The sequence below is a fragment of the Coffea eugenioides genome, chromosome 11 (genome assembly GCF_003713205.1).
Source record: "Coffea eugenioides isolate CCC68of chromosome 11, Ceug_1.0, whole genome shotgun sequence".
Classification (NCBI taxonomy): domain Eukaryota; kingdom Viridiplantae; phylum Streptophyta; class Magnoliopsida; order Gentianales; family Rubiaceae; genus Coffea; species Coffea eugenioides.
The window spans coordinates 52,612,256-52,627,571 of NC_040045.1; the positions used below are offsets into that span (position 1 = coordinate 52,612,256).

At 36.4% G+C, this 15,316-nt stretch overlaps 2 protein-coding genes across 2 annotated transcripts; one reads left to right on the plus strand and one right to left on the minus strand.

Moving 5' to 3' along the window:
- Positions 1–696: 696 nt before the first annotated feature.
- On the minus strand, positions 697–4,689 carry LOC113754010 (protein NUCLEAR FUSION DEFECTIVE 4). Its single transcript, XM_027298321.1, is given in 4 exon segments — positions 697–1,132; positions 1,134–1,512; positions 1,624–2,558; positions 4,184–4,689. Coding segments are annotated over 4 exon segments (1,785 nt in total). The 5' UTR covers positions 4,523–4,689; the 3' UTR covers positions 697–1,000.
- A 7,807-nt stretch (positions 4,690–12,496) lies between these two features.
- On the plus strand, positions 12,497–14,964 carry LOC113753117 (nuclear transport factor 2B). Its single transcript, XM_027297212.1, has 2 exons — positions 12,497–12,927; positions 14,498–14,964. The coding sequence occupies exons 1-2, from the start codon at positions 12,631–12,633 to the stop codon at positions 14,570–14,572; spliced, it is 372 nt and encodes a 123-aa protein (XP_027153013.1). The 5' UTR covers positions 12,497–12,630; the 3' UTR covers positions 14,573–14,964.
- The last annotated feature ends 352 nt before the right edge of the window (positions 14,965–15,316 follow it).

A 15,316-nucleotide genomic window follows, 5' to 3' on the forward strand; every position in this document is an offset into this window, starting at 1 on the left:
ACCATTTGATTGAACTACAAAATCTGAAATAGTAACTCAGAAGTGGCCATTAGTAACTCAGACTGGAACAATGATAAGAACTGTGAAATAGTGAATGGAAGGAATGATCGCAGCATCTCTCTTTGCTCCCCATGGTTTGAAATAATATATCAGTATCCTTTGTTAAACCATTCCCATGCATGTGAGTGAGCCCATCTTCGTTTTTCAAGCCTGTCAGTGGGTGAAGTTCCAGCTAAATGACGTCCTTGTTCCTATTGACCCTAATTTCAACTGGTGTCTACATTAAAATTGGTTGGATGGCATATCATCCATCGATTACCATCATTGGGCATATTCCCATTTCACAAGGATTCCTAATGGAGATCAACAAGAAGGATATCCACAATGAAGTAGTACCGTTTGATTTAGCATAAGAACGACTGCTGCAACGGTAGTTATATTCCCTTCCCCGAAATGTTAACTGAGTTAGATATCCATTCTATCCGGCTATGCTACTAATTCTCAGAAAAACCCTGAAAGACGGATATTCAATTAGGATTAATCAGTTGTAATCCCACTTTCTCATAAGACTAAATTACCACTGGTACCAGCACAAAAATCTAAATAACTGAACATCTGAAGGCAAAGGACTTTCTTGGAGAACAGAAGCAGCTTGTGCATTAGTTCCAAACTGACTTGCACTCAAAGTACCGTTTCTCCCTCTTTATATATATATATTTTGGACATGATCTAATTTAAGTCTAAGAAAATCACACTGAAAAAACAAGAAGAAATCTGCACTGTCTGGTACTCGAAAAAGAATAACCAACTCCACCACAATGCTACTCAATAGCATAACAATGACACTAAGGCATCTACTTTCTTGCTTGCTGTGTCTGGGACGAGTGCACTGGAATACTTGCACAAATACATCTCGAAATACAAGTTGGAGAAGGTGAAATGCTTTACGAACTTGCATAGGGTACAGAGACTCTTCCTGTTCACATGCTTCATTGGCAAGTTATGTACGGGATTTTCCATACAAATTAGCATAGACAACCCTAGTCCGATACACGAGAATCATGCTCAGAAGAACTGCAATAACACAAAGTCCAGACATAATCATGGGAAGGTCAAGGAAGAAGCAAATAGAAACCGTCACATTTTAAAGGCTCATCCAGAGAAAGAACGGTCGATAACAATGATCGTGCAACTTGTGGACCATGATGGTGCTCCTGGGCTTGCTTCTCAGCCTCTGTGTCATATATACTGCTGGCAATAATGCCTGAGAATACCAATGACCCAGCAGGGTTCGCAAGAGTCAGAAAGTTGTATAGAGCACCAAACTTTTTCAAGCCGAACAACTCTGAAGCAGCAGCCGGCACAATTGCCCAGTGGGCTCCATAGCCAAGCCCAACCAAAAGAGTTCCGACATACATATCCCCAGGCCAACCCATAGCAAAGATGAAATGTCCAATTGCCATTATGACTTGGGCAACAGCCATGGCGACTGGCCTTGGATAAGCATAGTCCCTGTTTTATTATCATGACAAGGTTGCATCAGGGGAAGAATTACTCAGAACAAAAAGGGGGGGGGGGTGTTCTTGCTTAACCTCCTGCAGAAGTGGACAAGAAGATTGTTACCTGACTATCTTTTCAGAAAAGTAACCACCACCAATGCGACCAAGGAAGTTCCAAATGCTGATCATGGAAACAAATACATGCGTGTTATCATACCCCAAAGACTGGCTCATCTGACCCAGATTATCAATCACAGTTAAACCAGATCCAGAACCCAAGAGAAGGGAGAAAAAGATAAGCCAAAAATCAGCCTTTATCAAGGCCTGGGTCAAGGTGAAATCTTCCCCTCTATGTGGGCCCCTTCTCCTCTTAACCCTTACAGCTCCTTCTGCAGCTGCTTGGGCTAGCTTGGCTTGAAGCTGGGCAATTCTCTTTTGCCTTTCTGAAGCTGGAAGCATATCTACTTCCCTAGGTTTTTCATCTTCAACTTCACTAAAAATGATTTCATGATTATCATTAGCAGATTTTCCAGGCTCTTGTTTTTCTGGCTCAGTTGGCAGAAGGGGATCTTCTGCTGGAACTCTTGGCTCTTCACAAAAGCTCAATACGACAGGGATTGCAACGGGAACTATGAGGAGTACAAATAGAATCAGTGTGAAGATTGTGATAACAGTGTGGCTCAGATCAATCAGATCTTCAACAAGCATTACCCCCATCAAGTAAGCAGCTAAAATTAGGCATATGCTATAGATGAAGGAGAAGCATAATCCATCAGTTGAGCGGATTTGTTTGTGACCGCCAACAGGCCTGACAATGAACATGAAAGCCAAAATCACCATTGCTGGTCCTACTGCAACCATAAACACGAGTGAAGCATGATCTGGGGAGTGGATGACAGCATATATTTGAGTTAAGATAGCACCACCCAAACCAGCAAATCCTTTTAGGATACCAACTACAGGACCACGACTTTTTGGGAAGTTTTGCACACATGATACTAGAGCTGCAGTATTAAAGTAGGTCTCACCATTTGTGCCGATGAATATCAGTATGCACATCTGAAATTTTTATGGGGAAAAATGATTCACACCTAGTTGAGGTAGTCGATGAAAAAAATTTGAAAGTTTACTTAAGCATTAAAAAGAAACTATAAATTCAAACAGGATGCTTGTTATATTTCAGCTTATGAAACAAATGTGTCACCTCCAGATCGAGCAACCAGTTGGATCTCAGTCCAGTCATTCAACCAATGCTCATCTATCACAACCCAAAATAAGATGAATTCTACTGACAACTGATGTCTCTTTTTATGGAAAGTTATACAATTCATCCTCTTTACTTTGGACAAACTCCTTGTGGTGATTGAACATTTACTTGAACCCAAAAAAAAAAATGATTAAACAGGTACGCTTACGAAAAAAGAGCCTCATTTCCATCTTCAATGCATTTTCTAATTGAATTTTGTAATTTATGGGATTGAATCACCAATTATCTTCATAATTCATCTTTTTATGGCATTTAAATTTGGCAACGGATATTTCTTCCAATTCCACCAGTTTCTGTTCTTTGCAAAACTGGGAAATCTAATATATGTACCACAATCTCTTAAGCCAGAGCAATTCCAACATACAATGGGCAAAAGATTTACTTTTCATTAATATAATGCCAAAAGAAAACTTTCCATAGCATGGTTGCAGCAACCTGATAGAAAAGATACAAGACACTCATAATTAAAGGTATGTGCCATGACAGGAAAGGAAAAAGTATAATCATGGTCTTGTTTATAGTAAATTGTAATTGTTTCTCATCATCCAACAACTAACATTCTGCCACCAAAACAAATATTTTTGAGAGCAAAAGATTTTGAAAACATTAAGGGAAAGCAAAGAGAATGGTGCTCTAAAGCACTTTGTCAATGGCAATGTCCAGAAAGATTGGAATATGAACAGATAGACAATGCAGCTTCATGAGCGTATTAGGAAAGAGCCATTTTCCAGTCAAATGAACTTGTGATGCCCAATATCATAATTGACCAAACTTCACGTCAAGCAAAGTCCACGCCCTTTAGAGGATTTATCATTTACTACCATAATTTATGTTATCTATGAGAAATTTGTGGCTAATCATTGAGGCCAGCTATGGAATCCATCTCTGACAGAAACCAAAACAACGTGGGCGATGAATTGTAGCAGATAAGAGGAATTTTAAAAGAAAAAAAAAATCGCACGGTAGAAGGTAACCCCCACTCCTCAATCCCCGCATGCAGAACGCCCCAGGATATTCACCATCCAAAGCACAATCAATCAATGAAAGCAGGAAGAAAGCGGAATTTGAAGTAACGGTTGTTATCTTAAAAATGCCCAGCTTGAACAATTAATTGCACACGCAAGACTCCCGACTCGATCTCTGAGACAGATCAAAAGACAAAAAGATACATTCGCAGCTTCCATAATGGTGTGGTATCGACTATCTAATGAACGGTTCCAAAATCGTGTTTCGGTTGAGTTGAACGAAACAAGAACCTACCCACACCCAGTTGAAAGTTGATGCATTAGCTTCATATCAGATACGCTTAAATAAGATGAAAGAAATCAAACCAAGAGACTATTCGGGAACATCAAACAAGAGGTGAACGAATGAGAAATGAATTGGATGTTGATGATTGGAAAAGAAAAAAACTCACAGCCCACAGCGGGAGCACAGGAACTCGACCGGTAATGATGAGCCAAACCCAACCGTATCCAACAAAATTCTGAACAGCACCAACAAGAAGGGCCCCCCATAGAGGCAATATCTCACACAAACTCCCAGCCAAGAATCCAACACTATCGCCGAGGTCCTTGGCCACCCCGAGCCTGGCAATCTGCCTCTGGTTGTAGTTTAAAGAGGTCTTTATGGTGGGTGATATGCTTCCGAACAGATACCCAATTCCAGCACAGGATTGAATCCACATTGCAGCCACAAATACCAGCCATCTATTATTGACGAACAAACCAAGCCTTTCTTTGAAAGAAACAACCATAATTCTTACTACTACTAATACTTTTCTGTCCAAGTCAACCTAGAATCCCTTTGGGTCTCTGTTAATGTTGTTGGGGAATATCTGTTGGTTGGTTGGTTGTGAGCACCACTTTCAATAGGGGATTTAATGCTTCTTTGGAGGTATTCAAGAAGGGATTTGATGCTTCGTTGGAGGTATTCAAGAAGGGATTTGATGCTTCGTTGGAGGTATTCAAGAAGGGAAAGTAAAAGAAGGCACTTTTTTTTTTGGCGTTGCTGGAAGGAGTTTCTTTGTTACTCTTTTAAAAATGGCTGAAAATTGCAGACCGGAGCATGAAAGCCGGGAGGGAAGAAGATAGAAGCTGATGACTCGACTCCAAGGATCAATATATTTAAGAAATGAGTGCACACTATAACCGCCAATATAATATTCTAGAAAGTATGAATTGCCATCGACACTGACAGCCCTGCCTATTTTATTGCGCCATAGTACTATTTTACTATTGTCATTTGTGACTCGCATTTGAAACCCGTCGGATTTTGGATAAATTATGGTATACCGCTCAAGCAAACAAATCGAGTTTAATTGACCAACTCCATTTATCTAGTTGAATCTGTATATTCATTAGTCCCTAGCACAAGTCTCTTTAGGATACCCCTCACCCTATATTAGGATAGAGTAGGTTTCTAATTATTTCACTGGACTCCCTTCAAATTATAAAAATTATACTAATCTTTCATGAGATTAATTATTTTGTAACATTTAAACTCAATCGATTCTATTGTTGCCCTTCATCTACTATATGATTTAATTAATTTAATAACAATCTACACAATAAAGAAATATACTAAATTTTGTTATTTATCATTAGAGATCAAATCATATATAGTATCAAAAAATAGTATATCATATGATATTTTTCACTTAATATAAGATCTAAATTTTTCTTTTCAATTGCATAATCATTGTTAGACATGATCAATAACAAATAATCAAAAAATTTGCAACCAAAATATTATAAAAAATAAGCTTTAACATGATAAATATTCTTGTCAACATATTAAGATTAATTGCTGATAATTGTATGGTATTAAAATTCATTGTTTATAATATTTTCTTTATAGATTTTTTTAATTATTTGTTCTTGATCATTGCCTTGTTGTGATTGTGATTTTTGGCAGAAATTTTTTTTTACTTTTTCGTAAACACATTTTTCAACTAACTTTTTTTTTATCTCACATATATCAAATCGTTACAATACATTTTATTATAAAAACTCCTAAAAATAGCAATCTAAACGGGGCAATTTAAGTCTTACATTAAACAAAACATATAGAATAATATACTATTTTTTATATCACGTGTGATTTAATCACTGACGATAATAACAAATTATAATATATTCTTTATTTTTTGGGTAGGTATCGTATTAATTAATCAATTTAGTATATAAGAGGTAATGGTGGAATCATATTATTTTCTCTCTTATAATATCACTTTTTACTTATTAGTTGGGTCTAAATATTACAAAATAATAAATCACGATGAAGTTTCGTGTAATTTTTAAAAATTGAGAAGAAACTATTGAAATAGTCAGAAATCTCAAAGGAGGCTTTTGAAATTATCCGTATAATATACTAGAATGAATTGCCAACGACACAAACAACTATTGCGACATATTGTGATTTCTGACTCACGTTTGAAACCCTTCAGATTTTGTATAAATTATATACCACATAGGCTTTTACTTCATTTGTTGCTTGACGGGATCCTTCAAGTTTGCAGTGACACCCTTTTTTTTGCGCCTTTAAACAAGGCCCAAAAAAAAAATTAGATTGTTGCATATGTATCAAAAGAATTGTTATACTCTCTTTATTCCATTGAAAGTATCATACTTTTTTATTTTTTGATGTACCAAAATATTTTTCATATTAAAAAAGTTAAAGCATTTTTTATTCTATATTTTAAATATAGTTATTTTTTCTAATCATATGCATGTTAACATTCAAATTTAAAATTTGAATTTATGGAAATAAAATTAAAAAGAAAAGTATAAACATCACAATCAAATCTCTATTTTTAAAATTTTGATTCTTGAAACATAACTAAATAATTGAAATAGAGCGAGTACCTCAGAAAAAGAATAAAAATAGTAGTAACTAGGAACTCGAAACAACGCTGGCGTCAACAGCAAGAGTCAAAGCTCCGCGTTAACCTTGGTCTTCCTACATGATTGGAACCAATGACACGTTTACCCAAATTATATGACAGCAGCCATAGTCCACCCTTATACTTGCGTACTATAACAAATTTGTTTAGAACAAATTATTCTGTTCAAAATGGTTCCTTTGATGCGATCAATGCAAAGGATTAACCTTTTATCAACGGACAGTGTAGTGATTTTTTACACTAATAACTATAAAATGTATATTATATATGCATGATTTGAATTTTAAATTTTAAATCATATTATATAACATGATTTAAATATGTTAGTGTAAAAAAATTATACATTAACAACATATAAAAATTTTAGCTCGTGTAATCCTTAGAAATATAACCTACCAAGCTATGTTCATTCATACAAAAGAGGTATAATTTCAGAGAGATTTCTAACTATTTCACTTGCCTTTTAAGTTTCAAAAATTATACTAACCTCCATCAAGATTTATTATCTCATAACATCTAGTTTCAATTAGTAATTAAAAGTGATATTAGAAAAGAGAAGATAACGTGATTCCTTCATTGCCCATCAACTACTATATCATTGAGTTGATCTAATAACAATCCACACATTAAAGAGAAACATTGGAATTTAATGTTTATCATTAAAGATCAAATCACTTATAGTATTAAAAAATAATATATCATTCTATATATTTCACTTAATATAAGATTCAAATTATTCTTTTTAGTTAAACAACTAACTTTAATATGTTGATAAGAATATTTATGATGTTAATGTTTGTTCTCTATAATGTTTCGATTGCAAATTTTTTTGATTATTTGTTATTGATTATGTTTGACAATGAGTATGTAACTTTGGATCTTACTTTAAGTGAATAATATAGAATAATATGCTATATGTAATTTGATCTATGATAATAAATAGAAATTTTAGTATTTTTCTTTAATGTATGGATTGGTTTTAAATTCATTAAATAATATAATAAATAAGGGGTAATAGTGGACCATGTTATATTCTCTCTCCTAATATCACATTTTTATTATTGATTGGATCTAAATATTATAAGATAATTAACTTTAAAAGAGGTTAGTGTAAATTTTAAAATTTGAAGGGAGACTAGTGAAATAATCAGAAAGGAGGTTTCTGAAATTATCCCTACAAAAGAACAAAAAGCTTTCCCCGCCAAACTTTCCTCCAATTATGAGCTCCGCGTTGTTATTTTAAAGTACCTCTCAAAATCTCTATCTTTCTCCTGCGAAATTGAAGACCGGAACTAGTCAAATTTGAGAAATCTCCGTCAGAATCAAATACAATAGATAATTTCATATCTTGTCCACATAACCTGCGACGCAATATACGTATTTAAAGATCTTGGGGTTCTTTAAGAAGTAAATATATACGTATTAAACTTCCTTTCCAATAATGCCTGTATGAATGTGTAGGTAGTACACAAATGAAAAGTTCTTATACCATTGCATAAAAGGCAGCCAATTGTTTCGGCAAAATGGTATAAAAAATTATTGAAATTCTAGTACCAAACGGAGCCATATATGGTTACACTTCGTCTTATAAATCTAGTGATCCAAATTTTGAAATTCCCTGTGTCTAAATCTATCCAAGTGTTTGTCAATTTTGAGAGGGAAAACTCACAAGATCTACATACATTGAGTATTGAGTCTATGGGTCTACTCAAGTGTTTGCCAATTTCGAGGAGGGGGGGGGGAGGTTGGGCTTCCAGGTGTTAGATTTTTTGGAAAGGTAACATTAATTAAGAAAATTGAAGATAATAATTATTAGTATGTATATATAGATGATTAGTTAAATAGAATTCTTGTCTGTCAGCGAATCTAATGAAAAAACCCAAAAATAAATGCCGACCTTCCAGACAAAATCTGAAAGCAATCACCTTCATTTTCTATGTAAAATTTGTCTTGATCGACATATTACTGACAGGGCAAGTGGCTAATTCTGAAGATATCCATAATCCAGCTAATTATTGAGCTGTTAGCTAGTTTTTTCCTGTGCAATTCAAAACTTTCTCCAATTGTCTCCATCACTTAATTTATCATTTAAGTGCATGCACTAATATTTATTATTCCTGTATGTTTTAATACTTTTTTTCAAACTAATTTCATTCTGGTAAAAACAATTAACGAACAAAATGTTTATTGATACCCGTCTGACAAACTTGCATTATAATGTCATTATACGTCTCTTTCAATTGAATTAGTACATATTAAGCAAGTTTGTCATTATACGTCTCTTTCAATAATGTTCCGTTAATTTTATTATCATCACAAGCAAATAAATGCACACTCCCCCTTCACAAAGCCAGCAAAGCAAGTGCCAATGTGCACCACGTTGCCACGACAACATGTGGTAAAAAGATTCGTGTTTATTTTGAAATTGACCGTGGACATAAAATAAGAGGACAACTCCAAAGATACAGTTTTATTCTTGAATAAAATACTGGGTAAAGAGAGACTTGATGTGAAATTTGAGATAAGAATACTGCGGATGATTTACATTCTGAATAACTGATAATAATAAATTAGTCCGATGAGATTGTCTCGATAATAGCTATGAGTGTGATTGAATTGTAAATTATTTGAGATAATTCTGTGAAAAAATACTGTAGCATTTTTTTTTATATGATACATGTGAGATAAAAAGGTGATCAGAAAATGTATTGATGATGCAAGCAAACCATCCAGAAGTAGAAACGAGCAGTGCGAGGAGCATCCAGAAGTAGAAACGCTCGAGCTTATGCTCAATTTCTTTCACGTTTGCAGCATTGATTCATTTGTAATCTGCATCATTATCCTCTAATCATCAGTCCAAAAATAGAGTATTGATGGCAATGGGAGGGACGGATTTGAGACTGAAGAAGCTTAGATCCTTCCAAGATTGTGGGGAGCCTGGCAATGGGACACACACTCTTGCGACTTTTTGATGGAGAGAACATTGAAGCGACAATTCATCATGTTTCAGATTTCAGGGGCCACTGGTCCGTTTGGATTGAGCCTTTTTTTTTAAAAAAAAAAAAAAAAAAAAATTTTTTTTGGGTGTCAAATCAAATGGTAGCCCGCAATACGTTACAAAAGAGAACAAAATAATGACTCTTCCAGCATCAAATTGCATATGTACCATTTTCTTGGCATTTTCCCATCAGATATTGGAACTCCTGTACGTTCTTTCTTTACGGCAAAACAGACGCAGTCTTAATCCTGTTTTAGATGCAGGCAGCCAACACATCCAGTCTCTATCCATTGGACTGTACTTCGTGCTTATCCACACGATGATTGGGGCATTTGCCAGGGGATTTTCTTTCATCTGTGAATACAAATACAGGGGTTCTTCCATTTTATGATGTACGGACTACGGTCTCTGTGTAAATTGTAAAACACCAAATTTTAATGGGGATGGGACACATTATTGATTTTAACAACTTCAAATGTAATATCTTACTTAGGCGTACACTCATCTGTTTTCTGCAAAATGTTAGGAGCGTACTATTGTATGGAGTTTTTATTAAAAGAAAAAATATACTGTAAAGATTTGCTGTATATGAAATAAAAAGACGATTGAAAAATTTATTCACGAAAAATATAAAATTTTTCTTGAAGAAAATAACAATTCAAACAAATTGTTAATTTTGTCCGGAAAAAGGTGATATCAATCCCACCTTTATCTTGTAGTCTCAGGCAAGGAACTTTGTATACCAGTTGATTGATACCTTTACAAGTTTTTCTTTTTTTTTCACAAACTCGTTTATGCTGATCCTTGCTGTTGATTAGACTTGAAGGACTTGCACTCTCAGTCTGTTGGCTTAATTGGACGAGATGGCAATAATTGTCAAGTCTGTCTACAATACTGATACGGCACTTGCGTACTTTTCCATCGTGGAAACTTGTGAAAAACAGCCTCCTTAGTCAAGTGGCGTGGAGTTGGGACAATGGCCAAATACCACGCAACATCCACAGTATGATTAGCAAACAGACAGCCGGCCTTTCGTGGGTAGCTCTACAGAAACAAGATTTTTTTTTTTTTGAAAATCACGGTTCAGATTGATTTGTTTAATACTCCAGTCCAGTTGACTTGATTCTTTTTGACCAATCACATTAACCGTCAATTACATTAATGAGGACTTCACAAATAGTATATATTTAGGCAATAAATCAACTCGTCAATTACATCAGGGAGGTCTCCACAATTGATAGATGTGTTTCAACAGCGAATCAACTCGTTGCAGTCCAACCATTATCCTGGTTTGTGTCTTAACGCGTTCAGAAGTAAGTCATAATGCTGACTTTGGATTGAAATTTGCAAATCCAATACAGTAGTATATAATATGACGTTCCAATCTCTATATATATATAGAAAGTAGAAACAGCCGTTGCAGGCGGGCGGGTCATTTCTGCTATTTTGACAAACTTTCCAATCTTTACTATAGAGCATAACGTTCCAATCTTTTACAGCAAATGCTGAAGAAGATGATGATGCAGTTCAGGTCGATGTGTCCGAGTGGATAAGGAGACAGGCTTGAAAAAGATGACGTCGAGGCTTGAACCCTGCCGTCGACGCCAGCGCCAGGTATATTTTTGTTCCTAGGATCTTCAAAGGCCAGGAGTTAAAAAACCCGATGCAGCACTTACATTTCTCCCTGAATCCTAACAGTGGCAACTAATTAAGACTGCTGGCTGATAAAAATGACAGGCGATAATCCAGACTGGGTACCGGAACACTCCATCAAAAGCTTATCATTTTATTTCAATGAGCAATCTTGTCAAGTGTAAGTTTTTTTTTTTCTCCTTTTCCCTTCTTCTTCTGCAAGCATTTTATGTAATTAATGTGCATAATCTTTGGACACGAGTTTATAATCGTAACATTTGCTCTGAATCATTATCTGAATGAGACCCAACAATGTGGGGTGATTGATACATGGAGCCCAATTCATTGTTGGACCGGTAGCAAAATTTCTACTGTGGGGCCTATAGGAATGAGACCGAACAATATCGGGTGATTGATACATTGAGCCCAATTCGTTGTTGGGCCGGTACCAAAATTTCTACCGGCTATTTCGAATCGACGTTGTTTTCCTCCTTTTCATGAGGAAAGTTGCTATATCAGACCCCGAAAGGTTAAAAATTTTCGGGATTAAATGGATGAAAGTCACCATTTTTTTCCCAACTTTTCACCCACTTTTATTATTATTATTATTATTTTCTGCAAAAACTAATATCAAAATCAAATTCTACGTGAAAAACTGCGAGGAAAGTTGAATTTTTCTTGTGATTTTGTGACAGAAAGTAGTGGCAACCAACTACAACGCCGTCAACAAGGTCGAAGGCAGCTATAGTTGCTGTCCTTTTCTTAGTTAGGAAAAATAGGCTGAAGAAGAAAAAATACGAGGTACGTTTTTCCTTCGTTCCTTGCAATCTTTTGATTTTGTCTTTAAAGTTGGTGAGGCATGAGGTACGCACAAGTTTTTGTTCCCAACAAAAACTTGAGTAAAATTAAGTCTAGGGACTAAACGTGTACATTTTTCATTTGTGAGAAGGATGTAAAATGTTCAATCAAACTAAAACTAATGTGTGAGTAATGAAAAGTCATCATTTATTATGTGAGGAATGTAAAAGTTACCGTGGGAGGCAATTTATTTGTATGATTTTCGTTTACCTTTTTACTTTTTGAGGGCCCAAAATAATTACGTACCCAGGGCTCCTACCAGCGTATTATTTCAGCGATCCCCCAAAAAAAAAAAAAAAAACCAAATAAAGAAGTGGGGAAGCGACAAGCACCGGCCGAACAAAAATGATAAAAAGGACGTCGTAAAAAACAGGGCATTGAACAGTTTTGACTTGCTTTGCTTGCAATTTGGGTACCCGAGAGCTTGAGAGAGACAGAGAGAAGGGGAGAAAGAAGAAAGGCAGAATCGGAAATGGATCCAGACGCGTTGGCCAAGGCATTCGTGGAGCACTACTACTCCACCTTCGACGCGAATCGGGCCGGGCTTTCAACCCTTTACCAGGACGCTTCCATGTTGACTTTCGAGGGCCAGAAGATCCAGGGCTCCGCCAACATCGTTGCCAAGCTTACTAGCCTCCCCTTCCAGCAGTGCCACCACCAGATCTCCACCGTTGATTGCCAACCCTCTGGCCCCGCCGGCGGTATGCTCGTCTTCGTCAGCGGCAATCTCCAACTCGTTGGCGAATCTCACGCCCTTAAGTTTAGTCAGGTATTCCTTCCTTCCATCGCCTACCCTTCCTTTGCGAACTGGTAGATTGGAGCTTAATTCATGCTTTCGGTGTTTAGAGTATGGTTGCTGTGGATATTTGGGTTTTACATGTCCTTTGCAATTTATGGATATTTTAGTGGGTTTGGTTAGTTGCTTCAATTGGACTCTAATTTGATTGACTATGCTTTTTTTTTTTTTGGGGGGGGGGGGGGGATGGATGGTGCTTTTGTTAGAATCCGTTATGGGCTTTAGCGGGATCGCCAAAAACTGAGAAACTGGTCACTTGCCTTGTTTTCGTTAGACCTAGAGACTGACTTCTGTTTATTGTCCATGGTTGAGTATTTTTCACTCTGTTTTGCTGCTTTTTACATGTGCTTTGCATTTGCGACATTTGTCCTGAGGACGTTAAACCTGGCTACATTGTAAATTGTAATTTGGAGAAGCATTGGATACACAAAGTTGGGGGCCAAATGCCATGCTCAGTCAAGGATGGGGTGTTGATCTGGCGAAGATTTGTTGTTTGCATTTGTTCACCTGATCTTCAGTTAATTATTAAGACTAAATGGATTCTCTCTAGCTGTTGTTGCCACCTCGAGGGATTGCTGGATGAGTAGGTTTTGTATACTGGTCCAGCATGTTTTAGATTTCAATATATTGTCAGAAGCAAATAGTCATCAACTAAGATGGACGTCTGGAATGTTACAAAGGGCAAGGTTATTGATCAATGCTTTAAGGCCTGCACAACACGAAAAATTCAACCTAGATTTTTGCTTCTGAGAAACAGCTAAAGGCCCCCATCCAAAGACCTTGTTTTGGTGTACCCAGACGCGAGGCTTCTTAAACCCTCTTAAACTACAGTTTCCCTGATGAGGAGCTCCTCATAACTGTATCTTGAGTGGTCATGATTTTTATCAGACTAATCATCCTTCTGCAGTGATTGAACAAGACCAAACTCCATGCTTGTGTCGAGATTACCACCAAAGAAATTGATCAAGTCAAGAAGTAGTTGTAGTGAGGTTGTATGTTGATCAGGTGGCATCACTGGGTCTTCAAGTCTTTGTGATGTATGCGGCTTACTCATCTTTTGTTGGTCATTTTCCAAATAAACTTTGTATATCAACATGATGTCGCTTGCTCATAAAAAAGGTAATTTTCATGAATTTATATCCAAAATTTTGATCACCTCTTTTTGCCATGTTACTATTATTTGGTTGTTTGCTTTTCAGGCTGCCTTGTCGCTGAATACTTTGTTGTTGCCTATCACTTAAAAGTTGATTCCCCTTTATTTGATTATAGATGCTATTTATACTTTGCATTGTTATCCTAGATGTTTCTGCACCAGGTAAGCTAGTAACATTTGATGATTTTATTCTACTGGAAGCTAGCAATTCTGTGAATGGCCTTAAGATCCTTCTATGAAGTTTCTCCTTTATGAGCCATGATATATATGGTTGACTGTGCTTTTGAATTCTGTTTCTGTTGATAAATTTCAATGACTGGGTTATCAAGTAGTACCGGCTTTTAGTTTGACATTACTCTTGTTTTTTAAATGTCTTCTTCTTGTGCGCAGATGTTCCATTTGATGCCAACTCCACAAGGAAGCTTTTATGTATTGAACGACATTTTCCGCTTGAACTATGCATAAAATAGTGATGGGCTAAAATCGGAGCTCATGCATGGAGTGTCATGTTGATTGAGTTGTGCGGGATTGCTAAGAGCTGGTATAAAGTTCGTCTTTTGGAGGTTGAGAGATAATGGTTTAATATTACCTCTCTCGCACTCTCTCTTTCGCTCTCTCTCTCTCTCTGATTTCTTCTTTTACTTTTATGCATAATTTGTTCCTCAATCGTTATAAAGATGTTACCGTATCAGACTTTTTCTTGGTTTTGATTGAATGAAATGGCCTAATAGCCCTCTGGGGGCATTCTTGAAAACCAGTGGGCTGAATTGGGTATGTCCTTGTAAAGTTTGAAATATCGGAAAGTTGGATTCATACATGTTCTATGCCTTGTCAAATGACTCTCTGTCTCTTTCTAATTCTGTCTTTTACTTGTCATCCTTAACAAAAATCCGCTACTCCTTTGTTTAAAGAAATGACTGGGGAACAAGCAGTCCATTTAGTTTGGTGTGGGATCTGGTCAAGCAGCCGGAAGCTCAGGAACCTTGTGGCCTGAATGAGACAGAATTGATATATTGCGAAGTTTGATTTCCAGCGTTGCTAACCTTTCGCCGCCTTCTGATATGTGAAACTGGGATGTCAGTTTTCAGGCTTGCTGAAGATGGGAGCTATTTTGGGATTTGAGATTTTATCATAAGAATCTATTAAATGCGTCGTGTTTGATGTTGGAGAAAAAGAAAGTAGTTGAACACCCCAACGCACCCCAGCTAA